Source organism: Xyrauchen texanus, chromosome 17, assembly GCF_025860055.1.
Source record: "Xyrauchen texanus isolate HMW12.3.18 chromosome 17, RBS_HiC_50CHRs, whole genome shotgun sequence".
NCBI classification, from domain to species: Eukaryota; Metazoa; Chordata; class Actinopteri; order Cypriniformes; family Catostomidae; genus Xyrauchen; species Xyrauchen texanus.
The window spans coordinates 28,803,309-28,820,212 of NC_068292.1; the positions used below are offsets into that span (position 1 = coordinate 28,803,309).

Here is a 16,904-nt window from a genome sequence, read left to right on the forward strand (position 1 = left end):
GCTCGGAGAGCAGCTTGTTTGGCCTGATGCACAATAGAGAGGATGGCAACAGCTTTTATTTAATAGTGGAAGATGGTTGCAATGTTCTTTGTTAGTTGTATGTGTGCTATTTCTGTTAAAGGGGTCATGACATGGGTTTTTTTATTGTATTATTATGTTCCCTTAGGTGCAATTATAGTATTAATATATTTTTTTTTAAGAAAAACTTTTAAAATCTAGTGATTTATGACCTTTTCCCACCCTGTTTCTCATCCTCTGATTCAAACAGTCTGTTTTGGGGGCGTTTTCCATTTAAGACTTCAGTGTTAACGCCCACTGTTATGATTGGCTAACGTCAGTGCCTATGTATCAATTATTGACGCCTCCAGCCAGAACAATATGCAAGTAAACTAAGTAAAAACACTGTGATTATTCATAATGAATGAAATTGCGCTTTAAAAAGTAGTTTAATGTTTAAAATAGATTACTTACAGTTTTGCGTCGTCGTTGTTCCCAGAATAGTCGGCACGGACTTATCTTTGAGCAACAGTTTTCTGGCAAAGCCAGCATCATATTGAGATTTGTTCTCAAAACAGTCATCCTTAAAATGTACAGAACAAACGCTTAAGTTAACACTGCCGTGACTGGGACGTCCGCAAAAAATAAACTGCATCCATTTTTCCCTGACGTCTGGATCTTTCGGCAGCTTATTCAGAGGTTTTGTTTGACCACAGCCAGGAACAGCACATCTGTGTGGCATCGTAATTTTCCTGTGCACAAGTAGTCTCTGTCAGAGCTCGCTGTCCATCGACTGAACACTTGTGAGGCGCACGGCGATACGAAATGAGCGTAGTTATCTTGTGCTGGAGGCGGTCATATGCAAACGCTGGTACGTCACTTCTAACCGTCACGTCACTTCTAACCATGAATCCAAAACGAGCTGTATTTTGAGCTTGATTAAATAAATGATTCGTTTAGAATGGGGAGGACGTCTTAAAATATTAAACTTGCAGGACGTTTTAATGATACAAAGACCTCTTATATACCAAAAGATCAAGGCAAATTTGGTTTCTCATGTCATGACCCCTTTAATTGTTTCAATGGGCCTTCACGGGAAGGCCTTAAACTGTGCAGGTAGAAGTCTGTCTATTAATACAGTAAATAAACATTAGTTTTGATTTATTTTTGTTATGGTGCTTTAGTGTGCTGATAGTGTGCTCTGCTTCAGCAGTTAGGTTCAGGTTCTGATTACTTTATTTATACCCATAGTTAGATTTGGTTTGCAGGCCTTTGACACCATGAACCACAACATACTCTTGAATAAACTTACCACCTTCAACTTCTCTGAACATGCCATTGGTTGGTTTGCTTCATATCTGGAGCATAGAGAGCAACGTGTTAAAATAAACACCGAACTCTCAACATCATTACAATCCACAATGGGTATTCCACAGGGCTCCATTTTGGGGCCTCTGCTCTTTAGTCTATATATAAACGACTTACCTACATGCTGTCAGTCAGCCAACTGCCAAATGTATGCTGACGATACAGTAATTTATGCATCAGCTAGGATACCATCTATAGTAGCAGAGACCCTGACCAAGGAAATGGAGGGTATATCCCAATGGCTTAAAGAAAATCATCTGACGCTTAACATCAAAAAGACGGTATCTATGTGCTTCTCAATTAGAGGAAAAGCTAAATGTACTATTAAAATAGATCAAGTAGCAATAGAGGAAGTTGAGGAATTTAGATTTTTAGGTATTATTCTGGATTCCCAACTCAAATACAATATACACATTAATAAACTCTGTAAGACTGTCCGGACAAACCTAAACTGTTTTAGAATGATTAGGCACCATATACCTGTCAAGGCAGCTTTGCTGTTTTTTCATGCTATGATACTCTCTCATTTATCTTATTGTGTTACTATATGGGGCCAAGCCTCCCAGACAACAGTCAAACCCATCATATCATTATACAAACAAGCACTAAAAATTATGGATCAGAAACCAATTATGTGGCATCACTGTTTAATTGTACATAAATACAAGCTTTTAGATTTTGATAGTTTTATTAAGTTTTCTTTTCTTAAGCTGATTTTTAAATGCACAAATAATCTAGCTCCAGCCGTACTCTGTCCTTTTGTGACAAAAATAAACACAAGGAGAGTTGCCACTAGGAGAGCAGCGGGTGGCAACTGCATAGCAGAGGGGCGCAAAACCACTTTTGGCCAGTCAAGTTTTTCAGTGATAGGGACCCATTTTTGGAATGATTTACCAACAGAAATAAAAACAGAAACTGACCTGAAAACATTTAATAGAAAGGTGAAACACTGGCTGAAAGAAAATCAAATATGTGGACATTGAGTCATTTTTGTCTGTGCTGGATGTGATGTGTTGTTTTGTGTAATGTGGTCGGGATTGTGTAAAATGTCAATGTTAGTGTTTATAATGTATTTGATGCATGATTGTGTAATCTACGCCATGTTTAGGTATATGTTTTTTAGAAAGGCCTGACCAGGGACTGGTGTTGCAAATTAGCCTATTGGCTAGAAGCCTTTTATGCAACACATTTACACATTTTGTTATGGCTTTGCCTATGATAATTATGTATGTAATAATGTGCGCTGCATTGTCCCTGATAAATAAACTAATAAAAAAAATTTTTTTTTAAAAAAAAAGTGCTTGAGTTCATACAAAAACAACACAAACAGTGTATGACATGATAAAAAGTGCTCTGCGTTATATTAGCAATGCTGCTAGGACTTATTGAACTGAGTAATAGCTGCCGGAACAAAGCTGTTTTAATACCGCTTTGTTCTGCACTTTGGACCAATAAACCTTCGTCCAGAAGGAAGAAGCTGAAATTCACTGTGCAAAGGATGGGAGTCATCATTTAATATCGTTAGACCGTTTGTATGGCAAAAACTTGCATTTTTATATTCATCCACTTTAAGACAATGGTGATACAGCCATACACATTCAGAGAGACGACTTTGGCCATTGGTTTTGCATTGTGAATTGTCTTTTGTCATTCTGCCATTTTCTGCCAAGTTGTAAAACATTTCTCGAGACTCTGCATTTTGTTCCATTTTGTTCCGCTCCTTATAGTTGTCTTTGAACGCCCCCCTAAGAAACGCATCCCTCTTGGTCAGGTGAACCTGAAACCAGCCTATTTACAGTATATGGGACTTCCTTATGTTAGATTAGTCGACTAGCCATTTAGGCAACTCGCTGAGTATTCGATTTTAATCTCTCTGTCTCTAGACCAGGATCGTGTGCAGGTGATGGCCCTGCTGCTGGTTATAAGTCCTCTACAAATTTCCCTGATGAGACACTTACATTCATTAAGTCTTATCCACTAATGGACGAAGCCGTACCTTCTGTCAACAAACGCCCCTGCTTCACAAGAACCACCAGCAGGTAAAAACACACACACACATTGTTTTGCATGATCCAAAACAGGTAGACACATCCACACACTTTAGTACGCTGTTTTCTCCCTCACTCTAATTCTTTCTCCAGCTGTTTTCATAACATCTGCATCTGCTCTCTTGAGAGATGGTAGCTGTCATCAATGCTGGAAGATAAATTAACATTTATAATAATAAGCTCATGTTTTGCATGTAGGTTCAAGCTGACCCAGATTGCAGTGGACACGGCCGCAGGGCCATTTAAGAACTACACTGTTCTGTTTCTGGGCTCGGAGAACGGACGAGTTCTGAAGATTCTCGCTAGCACACAACTAAACTCCTCATACAGCACCCAGGTTTTGGAGGATATAGATGTTTACAACCCCAACAAGTGAGTGTTATTACTGATCGATACACATACATGAACATGCAAACATACACCACTTTCTTACAATGTACAACCAACGTTTCTAAGTAAGTTTCCCAAGTTTCTAGAGGCGAGTTATTTTGTCTGACCACTCTCCCAGCTGAAAAGAAAGGAAGAATTTTCACACCAGCATGCCATCATCCCATCATGGGGACCAGCATCCACAACTCAACTTACGCTGTTCTTTTGAGGATGCCCAAAATCAATATTGATGCACAACCTGAGCATGCTTAGTAGGCATAGTGCTGCAGAGATGGAACAATTATATTTCACTGTGGAATGCTTTTTTCATGTGAAACTGATAACCAGCCTCTTCTCCAACTGAGACACAAGTTCCACAACAAAACTGTTCCATTTTAGTGATAAAATCTAATAAAAAACACCCCATGTGCTACTTAGCCTTTAGGAAGATATTTTACATGACACCAAGGATTTATTTTTGATTATTATGGATTCTGAGGAAGATGCATTTCAGTCAGCCTTCAAGGAATGACCTTCTTCAGTCAACTCAATTGGAGTGACTCATCTATGCGAAGCATATATTGCCTTTTCTTTCTTAATCTTGTTGCGGGCAAGCTTGAAAATTCGGGGTTGGAGCAGTTTTGAAATGGGTTATCATTTTTTATCATTTTAAAATTTTTGAGTGAAGCGTTCCTTTGAAATAATTGTTCTTAATTTTTTACATATTTTTATTTTTTTTTTTTACAAGTAGAATGTAAAACGGTATGAAGCCTGCAACAATAAACTTTTTAAAACATTAAAAACAGTAGCATGCTGCATTGTTGTTACATTTCATTGCTATGTTATTAGTTTAGTTCAACAATTAACATTCAATATTTTGTATTTTAAGTATATTTTTTTGATAATATTGATTGGTATTGCTTTCGGTTAGTTCGTCATACTGAAATGGAAGGATGAGTTGAGCACATTGCTTTAGGAGATAAAGTATTCAATGCACTGTTCTTTGGTTGTGTACTGCACATTTTGGCAAATGAAGTGGGTATTCCATGATACAGAAAATTTGCACACGGTGCAAAATATACCTATTGAATTGAGCAATTTTTCTTGTATAAGCATGATAGTAATTCCAAATGTTGCCTTTATCTCAGGGACTCAAGGTGTTAATGTTTTATGTAAATAAGGACCCTTTATATATAATAAATAAAATGGCATACCTACACAAACCCCCTTTTCTGTCCCTAGGTGTAATGTGCGTGGTGAGGACCGGAGGATTCTGGGATTGGAGTTGGATAAGGACCATCATGCCCTGTTTGTAGCATTCTCAAGCTGCGTGATCCGCATTCCACTCAGTCGCTGTTCTGACTACGGCGTCTGCAAAAAGTGGGTGGTAATGTAAATTAACCCTGAATTCTCCCCATTAATCATTTATTTAAATTGAATGCACTCAGAACTACTACTTTAAAGGGACAGTTCACCCTAAAATACAAATGATCTCATCATTTACTCACCCTCATGCAATCCCAGATGTGTATGACTTTATGAAGTATTTTAGTAGAATTTCTACACTCTTTTGGTCCTCACAATGCAAATGAATGGGTGCCAAAATGTTGAAGATCCTAAAATCACATAAGTCAGCATAGCAGTAATCCATAAGACTCCAGTGGTTAAATCAATGCCTCCAGAAGCGATTTGATAGGTGTGGGTGAGAAACAGATCAACTTTTAAGTCCTTTTTCCTCCACTTTCACTTTGTTTTTGGTGATTCACATTCTTCATGCATATTGCCCCCTACTGGGCAGGGTGAAGAATTTCAAGCAAAAATGGACTTAAATATTGATCTATTTCTCACCCACACCTATCATATCACTTCTGAAAATATGGATTTAACCCACTGGAGTCTTATGGATTACTTTTATGCTGCCTTTATTCACCCATGGTTTATTCACCCAATGGGTGTATCATTATTACATATGATACACCCATTCACTTGTATCATATGTAATCAATATTACAGAGCTGAAATATTTTTCTAAAAATCTTAATTTGTGTTCTTCTGAGGAAAGAAAGTCATACACATCTGGGATTGCATGAGGGTGAGTAAATCATGAGAGAAGTTTCATTTTTGGGTGAACGGTCCCTTTAAAGTAGCAGTTCTGAGAATCTATCCCTTTAAGTATATTATGTTGCTTAAATCATGCACATTTACAAAAGTTTTAATCTTAGAGATGTTTAAAACATTTATTAAAGACTTCCTTTAAGCAGCTTTTAAAAACACCATTGATGATGCAGCTACTCAGAGAAAGTTATGACAGTCGTACAAGAGTCTTCCAAAAGTCCTATGTGCTGTTTCGCTTTTGATCTATTATGGATAACTTTCATAAGTGCTCTGAAAGCAGTGTGTATTTCCAAAGTTATGCGTTCTTAAATGCATTCAAATTTAAACACGGATTCGTTTTTACAGGGCAAAAAGCTTTATTCTTAAAGCTGCCACTAGAAGATAGAGATGACTCGTTGTGGTGAATATAGACGTGTTTCCTCCTCGTCACATGCTACAGTACGGCAGCCAGCAACACTGCATGCTTTGACTTCTCGCACGCAAATTAGAGCCATCTGATTGGCCACAGGCCAGCTGTAAACAATACCTTTTTTACACAGCTGTAGTATGAGCAAACCGATAGACTGTGTTTCCTTTTAAAAAGATCTCTACACCCTATCTGGGTTTCAGTATAGATTCCACTTTTCCCAGCACAATCCTGCACTCACAGTGATGTCTGATCCTGCCATGTCTTAAGCGTTTTATCAATCTGTTTGCTCAAACTGCCTCAGCCTCTGGAGAATGACTTGCAGGGAAATCTCCATGGACCAGCTCCATGATTTTTTTCCATCAGTTTTTGTTCTCTTTCTCTCCCTGTATTGCTTTTATGCACACTGAATGCAAAAACAACTGCCTTTGTTTATATTCAAACACATTTATTTATAAAAGAATAAAACGTTAGTTGTGGTCTTCAGCATTCGATGACAATAGATAAAGTGTAAAGCTGACCAGCATCCAATGGAGAGAAATTAACATCCTGTGAAGAGGACAAAAATAGCATAAATTTGTATGTTAGTGGTTTTTAACTGGTGGGTCACTGATTTATTCTGAAAAAACATTAGTTAAGATAGCAAAACTAATGCTATCCTATTGGTACTGTGTTGAATGTAAAATATGGTTCCTGAAGCAAAACAATTTGAGAAGCGCTGCTGTAGAGGAAGTGACCTCTCTCTTTTACTCAGACTCCCATCTAGTCACCTGACACATTAATTTTTCTTTTCTTTCCTGCCTCTCTCTCTCTCTCTCTCTCTCTCTCTCTCTCTCTCTCTCTCTCTCTCTCTCTAATTGTTTCTCTCTCACACCAGCTTTACTATGTATCTGAATCTCAGTTGGCCTCTGGCAAACACAACACACCTGTCAATCATGCAGCACAAACACACACACACTTGGCACTACAGCAGTCAGTCACTCTCTCTCTCTCTCTCTCTCCCTTCCTTACTGTTTTTTTTCACTCAGTCTTACTCAGGCCGGACCAGCATTAATGCTTTGTTATGGAGATGCTGTTTCTGGCTGTCCCCTCCACCCTGTCACATATACTCGAAAGGAGAGAGGACGGGCAAATAGGGGTGGGGGTGTAGTAGAGAGACATCGTGCAAGAAAAACATGCACAACTTTTCCAGCACATGTGGTATGAGTTAATTGTGTGTCTGTGTTTTAGGAGCTGTCTGTCCTCACGAGACCCCTACTGCATCTGGCTGAGTGCGGGGAACTGTGCCACAGTGGCGCCGGGACTGAAGTGAGTTTAACCTACAGCACTCAACCTTCTATTAGCCCTGCCACAGTAAACATCCCATAGAAGAATTTTTCAGTTCGTAACCATAAAGAGCCAGCACAGCTACTGAATTCTGTAAACAGGATTCCTATACAATCAACAGTTTGTTCTTCTAAAATGGAGCATTGTTAAAAGGTCCATTGGAGCTTAAGTTACTCTAAATATCGTAAAAACATCTGGTAAAAATCAGCTAGCCATAAAACGTCTTAGAATGTATCAATAAACAATTATAGGATTTTATGCACAATGGCCTGGATGACTCCATAGATAACCTCATATAGTCATCCTGTTGAAACATTTTCAGAGTCTGTTAATTTAATCACCCTGTTAGATTTATAGAGTAAATTTGTATAAACATCCTCTTATAAGAATTTTACAATCAATTCTTGAACAAAGCCCATTAACTCTGTTGGCAATGACATCACTGTCACATTTACATCTGGTGCTTCAGACCAGAAATATGTGTAGATATTGATTTCATGTAAGTGATTTTTAAAGACTAATACAAGGATTTGTTTTTAAGGACTAAAATGTAACTTTTTTATTATTTACAAATATTTGTGTAAGCAGCTTCAAGTTTACAAATGCTTTGCACATAGCACAGAGCCCACAAGCCTTGTAAACCTTAGGTTGGTTATTGAATTTATATATATATATATATATATATATATATATATATATATATATATATATATATATATATATATACACACACACTCACTGGCCACTTAATTAGGTTCACCTGTACATCTACTTATTCATGCGATTTATTTAATCAGCCAATCATGTGGCAGCAGTGTATTTTATAAATGAATGCAGCTATGTGTCAAGCGCTTCAGTTAATGTTCACATCAACCATCAGAATGGGGAAAAATGTGATCACAGTGCTTTAGACCATGGCATGATTGTTGGTGCCAGGTGGGCTGGTTTGAGTATTTCTGTAAGTGCTGATCTCCTGTGACTTTCACACACAACAGTCTCTAGAGTGTAAAGAGAATGGTACAAAACACAACCAGTGTGAAGCAGTTCTGCTGGCGAAAATGTCTTGTTAATGACAGAGGTCAGAGGAGAATCGCTAGACTGGTCCAAGCTGACTGGAAGGTGATATATATATTTAGTATATATTCTGTATATATATATTGATGGGCTTTATGTCTTTTATTGTATAGGATAATAGAAACTAGATTGGAAATTAGAGGGAGAGATTAAAGGAATGAGAGTGAGACAGAATGTTGGCCGAAATTGAACCTACCTACGTTCTCATGTACACACTGACTTTTAAGGGAGGGTTAACCCCAAAATGAAAAGTGTGTCATAATTTATTCACACTCAGTTTGTTAAAAAACCCATATGACTTTCTTCTGTCGAACACCAAAGGAAATGTTTGGCAGTATGTTAGTCTCAGTCACCATGCACATTCATTGCTTATTTTTTCATACAATGATTATGAATGGAATGTGAATCTCTAAGATCTCCTTTTGTATTCCACAGAAGAAAGAATGTCATACGGGTTTGGTACAACATTAAATGTAATGAACATATTCACTACCCACTGTGCCACTCTTGTAATGAATTCAGAGCTTGTAAACATTTATATGTCATGAGTTTATATATGAGTGAGTGATGATGTTTACCATCTTGACAGTTTTATTTATTCTATCTCAGCTGAATACATTTCATTTTATTGAAGGTCAGTAAATTGCATTTTCATGGCCTGGTCTTTTTAATAGAACTCTTTCTCTGTAGCTTGCTCACATGGTTAAATTGCATTATTTTCTGGCCATAACTTTGGCAATAAACTCTGTTTGTGTCAGCTCATTGAGGCATAGTTATTCCATCCAAAAATGAGTATTGATCTCTTTAAATGGAGATGGAGAGTTCTTTCATTTTGAACTCATGATCACATTATTATGTATACAGCAGATTTCCAGACCGCTGCCAATTAACTGGACGGAACCTGCATAGGGTACTTATAAGTGTCCAAGAAGAGCTTTGGTTACTCCAGCTTTAAATTATATGCTTCCATAGCAAAACTTATGTCGTAGTCATTCATCTTATCCTGTCAGATGCCATAAAGTCTTCTGTAATCATACAGCATTTTAGAATTATTATAAAGGGCTCCATAATCTTGGCTAGAATGTAGAATCTTGGTTTTTATCATAGAAACCAAAAGTTACAGCACAGATACTAGCCAAGTATATGCCAACAGCTCTCAGCATCGATGTACACAAATCCAGACACATTTTAGGTTGTAGTATTTCCAATGAAATGGGGAAATGGACTATTCTAAGAGCATCTGATGCATATATTTAAAAAACAAATATTAATAATAAAATGAAAGTTGAAATAGGGGAGTACTGTACAGTAGACGCATATTGTCCTACACTGTAGCAGTGTACTGCCTATTTAAATGGTAATCAGCATCTAATGAAATACAGCTAGACTGAGAGGGTAAAATGTAAGAAACAAGGGGCAAAAGATGTACTACTGTAATACTTTGCATTCTCATTTTTAGAACAGATGTGCAGCTTGATATGTGAAGTGTACTGCAGTAAAATGGGTTGGGGAATATGGAGAAAAATATGACTTTATTATCTTGTGGGAGATTTTCTCTCATTGTTCTACTTTTCCCCCAATCACGCTCTCCCAGGAGCAATTTAATCTACACACGGTGTGTGTGTGTGTGTGTGTGTGTGTGTGTGTGTGTGTGTGTGTGTGTGTGTGTGTGTGTGTGTGTGTGTGTGTGTGGCCAATTCAGGTATAATGAAAAGTATGCGTCTCAGAGGCATATTGATGTTCAGATATTATGCACGTGCAAGATCCCAATTTACCATTTTATGCAGGAGACATTTTTGATCTTGTCCTTTCATTTATCCTTCAATATGAGATGAAGTCATCCTCTCTCCTCTTTCTCTGTCACTCTGTCTTCACTCAGGTTAATGGAAATAAGGACTCTAAATCCTGTTAGGTAGAGAGGGTTGATTCGCAGATTGATTGAATATGTGGGGCAAGGCAGGTGCCTTGGCATGGTGGAAATGGGGTTCTGACAAATTCTGTGTGCATGTATGCATGTGTTTTGCTATTAAAGTGGAAACAATTCTGTCATAATTTATTAACCCTCATGTTTTCTCAAAACCTTTTTCACTTTTTTTTTTAATGGAACACAAAATAAGTAATTTAGCAGAATGTCCAAGCTGCTCTTTTCCATACAATGATAGTGAATGGTGATTGGCTGTTAAGCATGATTAAGAATTTCAATTTCAATCTGTTCTTCACACAGCTATCGTATGGCTATCTATATAGTGCTACTTTTACAATGTTTTTGTACCTTTTGGACCTTTTGGACATTTTTGAGCCTTAGTTTCATCAAACATATCTCAGTTCCACTCAAAAAGATCTCCAGAATCGAGGCAGCCATAGACACTACTATTAGATTACTATTCTAGAAAACAAGTGATGTTCTTAGATAATAATGATTTTGGGTGTTCAGGGACATGATTCCATGCTCCATTAGACCACATTCTCTGATTTAATCATGTCTCCATGGTAACACTGAGAAGAAGCATAAACTGGCAGAACATGTTGTGCGGCTGTGTGTGAGATGTGTCGCTCAGGTCCTTAGCAGTGAGCAACAGATATATGCTCGGTTCTGTGATGCCAAGTGCAGCAGAGCATTGCAGTCGCACAGAGCGACGTGTCACTGTGGTTATGCTGTTAGACTGCATGAGTCAGCAATGTCCCTCTCAGTAATCATATTCACTTGATTATAAGATTATCAAGTGAAAATTATACTTAATGTGTTTTTGTACCCAAATGCTCATTTCCTTTACTCAAAGGTTATTGTGTAGGGGGTTCTCAACCTTTTGCAAGCTGGGCCCCCCCAAAGCTGGTTCATTGCAGTTGGGGCCCCAGTGCCCCCCGCCCCGCCCCATGCTTTATTGTTGTTGTTATTATTATTATTATTATTATTATTATTATTATTATTATAATTGGCAGTAGCACCAGACTTCTAATGTGAGCTTGCAGGCGTTATTATTATTATTATTATGAGTAGTAGTAGGCCTATCATCATTACTAGGCTATTGCTATATAATTATATGAGGTTACATGCTTTATTATTGTTGTTGTTATTATTATTATTATTATTATCATCATCATCAGTAGGCCTATTATCATTACTAGGCTATTGTTATAATTGGGAATTGGCACCAGACCTCTGATATTAATTTATGCTTTATTATTGTTATTATTACTAGGCCTAATGGTAGGCATCATCTGCATTTTTTACAGAAGCTTGCTGGTAGGTGATATTAATGTGAGACCTGAGCCTGCTTTGCCTCGCAAAGATCCTCAATTCTTGGCTCAATGTTTGATAAACATAGCCTCAAATCATCCTTGATTTGTGCACGATTGCAGAATTTCTTTTTGAGTGCAGTCATTTTTGAGAATCCTGCCTCACACAAATATGTCGACGCGAAAGGAAGGAGAATCTTCAAGGCGACGTCACAGAGTTCAGGGTATTCCTGCATCAATGCTGCCCAGAATGACGAAAGAGGGCAGGAGCTAAAGAGTTCCTTCAGTCTACTGTCACTCTTCAGCTCAATAAGCTGTTCCTGCATATCAATTGATAGCTCATTTGCTGTGCACACAAACGGATCTCGAACCCACGCAAAAGAGCGATAATCCTCTTTAAAGTACGTCGCAAATTGTTTTCTTATTGCTGACAGGTGCTCAGACGCTGATTGAAATAGGGAGGAGAAATCGTGTGACGTGCCTGCATCAGTGATAATGTCTGCAAGGCTGGGGAACATGTTGCAGTTCTCTCGACTGATGCGGCCATGCCAGAGGTCTAGTTTTTGTGTGAAGGCGTGCACTTTGTCTGCAAGGAGCAAAATATGAGTTTCGTGGCCTTGCAAAGACAGGTTGAAATCAAACAAATGAGCCGCTTTCTAAAGTCTATGAGCGCAGCACACACAAATAAACTAAATTGACATACTGCAGTTAAATTTCAAAATGTGGTGTTTTTATATTTATAACATTTGAATACAGTTCAGCAACATACATCACACGACCTGACGACCAAGAGAGCTGACAATTGACCATCACTTAATGTACCATCACCTCACGATTGAAAATGTGACACTGATTTCATATGACAGTTCAACAAACAAGTTAATAATATCAAGTCACTTACATTTTAGACGAAATAATGACTGTTTTGGTCTATTTTAGCAGCGAAAATAGATCCGATGAATCCAAACAAAGATCACAGCATAGCCATAGTGCATCTCACTGCAATACTCAATCGTGTTTTGAATGATTCAGTGTTATGAACGAATAGGTTGAGTCTAAGATTCAGTGACCCATTCACAAACATCTGTCTCATTCTTGATGAATCGGCCGCTTGAACGAATCATTTGAATGAACGACTCAATGACTCGCTTAATGAAACCGCTTATGCATTTGCGCTCACTATCAGGAGTTATGTATATACAAAACTATAACTTTTTATGACAGTAGTTTAGTGATAAAAAAAATGTGCCCAAAATATTTTTTCCCTTCCATCGTAGCCTACTCGCGCCCCACCGGTTGAGAACCACTGGTGTAGGCTACTGTGTCATTGTGGATGGCTTTCTTATTTATTGATACTTATTTAAATGTGTACTTGAACAAAAGCTGCTGTTACTCGATCCGTTAATTTCACATGTGAACTTATTAACGGCATGTTTACGTGTTAAATTCATATGTTATTGTTTAGGTGCTCATGACAAAAACAGTTAACACTTTGTTTTACTGTGTTTACATGTTACTAAAATCAGTTAATAGCTAAAACTAGTAAAAAAAACAATTTTTATAATGTGTATTTACCTTAAAACAGTTACACAGTATGTAGAGTGTGTAGTTAGTTAATAATTGGTACCTAAGTAAATACATATTAACACAGACACTGTAAAATAAAGTGAAACAAAAATAGCTTTTGAGGCTTCAGATTTACCGATGTGAAACAATGTCTTTGTGTGGACATTTGGAGCACATATGAAATTATTCAAAACCACACTAAAATCCCCTACAATTTATGTAGCTTTTCCAAAAATCGAGTTTTGTTCTTTTTAAGTCATGTGTATTAGTTTTGAGATCATGTATATGCTAGTGTACTCCTAAAAGTTGACAAAATTGACATTTGAAACATTTGAAATTTACAGTCTTTCGGTTCTGGGAAAACAGACCAAAAATCTTGAGACAGATTTTAGTCCAATCAGGTGCTCTCTAGAATGACAAGGTCCCTCACCTTATTACATGAAATAAAATCCATTTGCACTCATTCTTATTCTGAATAGGATAACAGTATAATTATTTTTTAATAATTAAAACAAATAGTTGCAAACTTCAGTTCCAGATATAATTGCATATAAATGCTTATACTGTTGCATTTTTTAACATATTAGTGTCTGTATAAATACAAAATGATTTTCCATGTTACTGAACACATGACCGCCAAAAACATTGGCTGTCATGGTATAGAGGAAGAGTGTCCTTGTATGTCAAACTCTTAAGCCTCAATCAAATTGTAATGTGTTATTTGCCTTTACAGTCCCTCAAGTAGGCAACAACAGAGCACTGACAGCAAAACTAATGAGGGATAATTCAAAGAGAGATACACAAAGGAATGATTGTCACTTCCTTGTCCTCTATCTCACTCCCTCTCCTGCTCACGCTCTGTGTCTTTCTTCCTCTCTTCTGTCGCTCTCACTCTGTCTCTGTCACAGGTTTGGATTTGAACAGTATGTGGAGAGTGGATATCTTCAGTACCCAGACAACTGTCATGGTGCGTTCCAGGCAGTCCGCAGTGACTTGCTACCAGACATTATAACTCATCCAGACCATAACTACAGTCCTACATATTCTTGCTACAACTCCACCTCTAGTCTGGATGCTCTGAAGAGTTGTAGAATTAGAGAAACTTGTGTATATTCGTGGGTTGAAGAATTGTACAATTGCAAAATCCTTTCTTTTTGAGAAAGAAATAAAGCAATAAGCATGTTATTATTAAGCAATAAGGTGTGAGAAGCTGTGCAATATTGTGAATATAGTCACAGCTAAAGGGCATTGGGTTAGGCACAACATGCTCTATAGCCCATTCAGCCTTGACGATATTCAATATATATATATATATATTTCAGTAAAATTCCAGTATATTGGTTGGCCTGTATGCGTGCTGCGCAGTAATAAACAGTAAACAATATCTAGATGAGCGGGTGTTTAGTGTCAAAGCTGTTATTATATTGTGTCTTTTAGCACAGCTGATATACTGGTACACTGTATTAACCAAGCAGCAATTAGCTCCAGTACTATACATTCTATACATTCTATAAAACACCTTAGCCATGGTAAAATCACTGTAACGGATGGCCTTGAGTGGCTTAGCAATGTGAGCAGTTGCAGCAATATGATACTCATAAGATGCCCATTAAACAATTGTTTAGAGAATTTATTGAGAGCAGTGTCAGAAATTAAGGGGTGCTCAAGGCAAAAATGCCTTAATATTCAAAATATCAGGGCAAACAAATGCCCTCATAATGAATTATTTTTTTTATTATTTAAATAGTATTTTTTTATAGTTCTTGTTATACCTAATATGGAGTTGATGTTGATTCCAATGGTAAGTAGTAAAAGTATCTTGATATTTTTTTTTATTAATTAATTGATTAGATTGACATATTTTACATACAAAGGGGAGAAACAGTTTGTTTATATGGTTAGAAATATGATGCCCTTATAAAGGTAAAATGCACCTGAAAAACAAATCCAGGGGGAAAATATTACCCCTTAATGTAAAAGTTTATGTCTGACAATAACATATTATATTATTATTAGTAGTAATATATATTATTATTATTATATTATTTCCCTATCTGGTGTTTGTTTGTGTTGTTTTAATGGTTTGTGCTTTCATGCGTTCTTGATCTTATTCCTCTTTGTCTTGTTTCTCTAGATGTCATGGCCACGACTCGCAAGCAGAACCCTGCAGTAGACTCTGCATATGGTCAGTGCACAAATTTATTCATGTGCTATTAATTTAACTCGCCTTAGTAAACAGTCTTACTTGCATCCATATTCATAATTATTTTCATTTAATTTATCATGGCCGGCTTTTTAATTCTGGGTTATGGAATTTCCTATTGCTAGCATTTTTATATGTACTGTTGCTGGTTTCTTGGTGTAAATATTACATCATTTCAGCATATCACAGTTTCTTGCCTTTCTTAATCACACACTCACACACTCAAACACACACACACACACACACACACACACACACACACACACACACACATCAATCTGTCATGCTCTGACCTCTGAGTCAAACATACAACAAATCTTTGTGAGGCATATGCATCCCAGATCAATAACATTCATTAAATGACCAGCAGTGAGGCTGCAGATCTGGACCACTGACAGAAATGGCCAGCACCGCTGAGCTCAAAGTGCTTTGAGCAAGAGCTTTGGAGGAACAACTGAAATTTACAATCTGACAAATTAATTTTCTCACTGTGCGGATGTGTGATAGAGTGTGTGCGTGCGCGCGCATGCGTGCGCATGCGTGCGTGCGAGAGACAGAGAGTGTCTGTTTTGATAGACAGTGTGTGTGAATATGTATGTCTGTCTGTGAAAGATAATGACTTGAGAGATTGAACATACTTGTGTGTATTAAAGGGAGTTTGTGTGAAAGACAGGGAGAGTGTGTGCATGTGTGTGGTTCAGGTTTTGACTATAAATGACCCCACAAGTACAGTAAAACCTGAAATCACCTACATTGTGGAGACAGACAAAAAAGTTTCCGTTAGGGTATAATAAAACATTAACAAATGATAACAACATTACAAATCATTGGAAAGTCCCCACCATGATAGAAAATGTGTTTGAGAGAGAAAGAGAATATTTAAGGTTTTGTGAATATTGTTACATTTCAGAGTCAAGAGCTAATACTAGCTGACAGCTGACCTGTGTGTGCATTTGTGTGCTGTGTGAACATCCCTGGGTGGTTTTGTCTGATCTTGCTTCTGAAGCATGTGAGGGGAAACAGAGTGATCCAGGCCTGGGCATATTTCTATTGCACCTCACATAACATACTCCAAATTAGACACACACATACAGATCCCCCTCCTCTAGGGATCATAGTAAAATATCCAGTGCCCTCTCATAATCCTTGCATTACCATCTGGATTAGTCACATGAGGTTTTTAGAACAGATTAAG

At 37.4% G+C, this 16,904-nt stretch overlaps 1 protein-coding gene across 3 annotated transcripts in view; it reads left to right on the forward strand.

Moving 5' to 3' along the window:
- Positions 1 to 16,904, forward strand: part of LOC127657774 (semaphorin-6D-like) — a 187,503-nt gene that overhangs the window by 150,520 nt on the left and 20,079 nt on the right. For all 3 annotated transcript variants that reach the window (XM_052146672.1, XM_052146671.1, XM_052146673.1), the window contains 6 exons: positions 3,249 to 3,404; positions 3,612 to 3,785; positions 5,025 to 5,162; positions 7,534 to 7,611; positions 14,415 to 14,473; positions 15,641 to 15,691. In XM_052146672.1, coding sequence (XP_052002632.1) covers positions 3,249 to 3,404; positions 3,612 to 3,785; positions 5,025 to 5,162; positions 7,534 to 7,611; positions 14,415 to 14,473; positions 15,641 to 15,691 — 656 coding nt within the window. The remainder of the gene's footprint in view (positions 1 to 3,248; positions 3,405 to 3,611; positions 3,786 to 5,024; positions 5,163 to 7,533; positions 7,612 to 14,414; positions 14,474 to 15,640; positions 15,692 to 16,904) is intronic.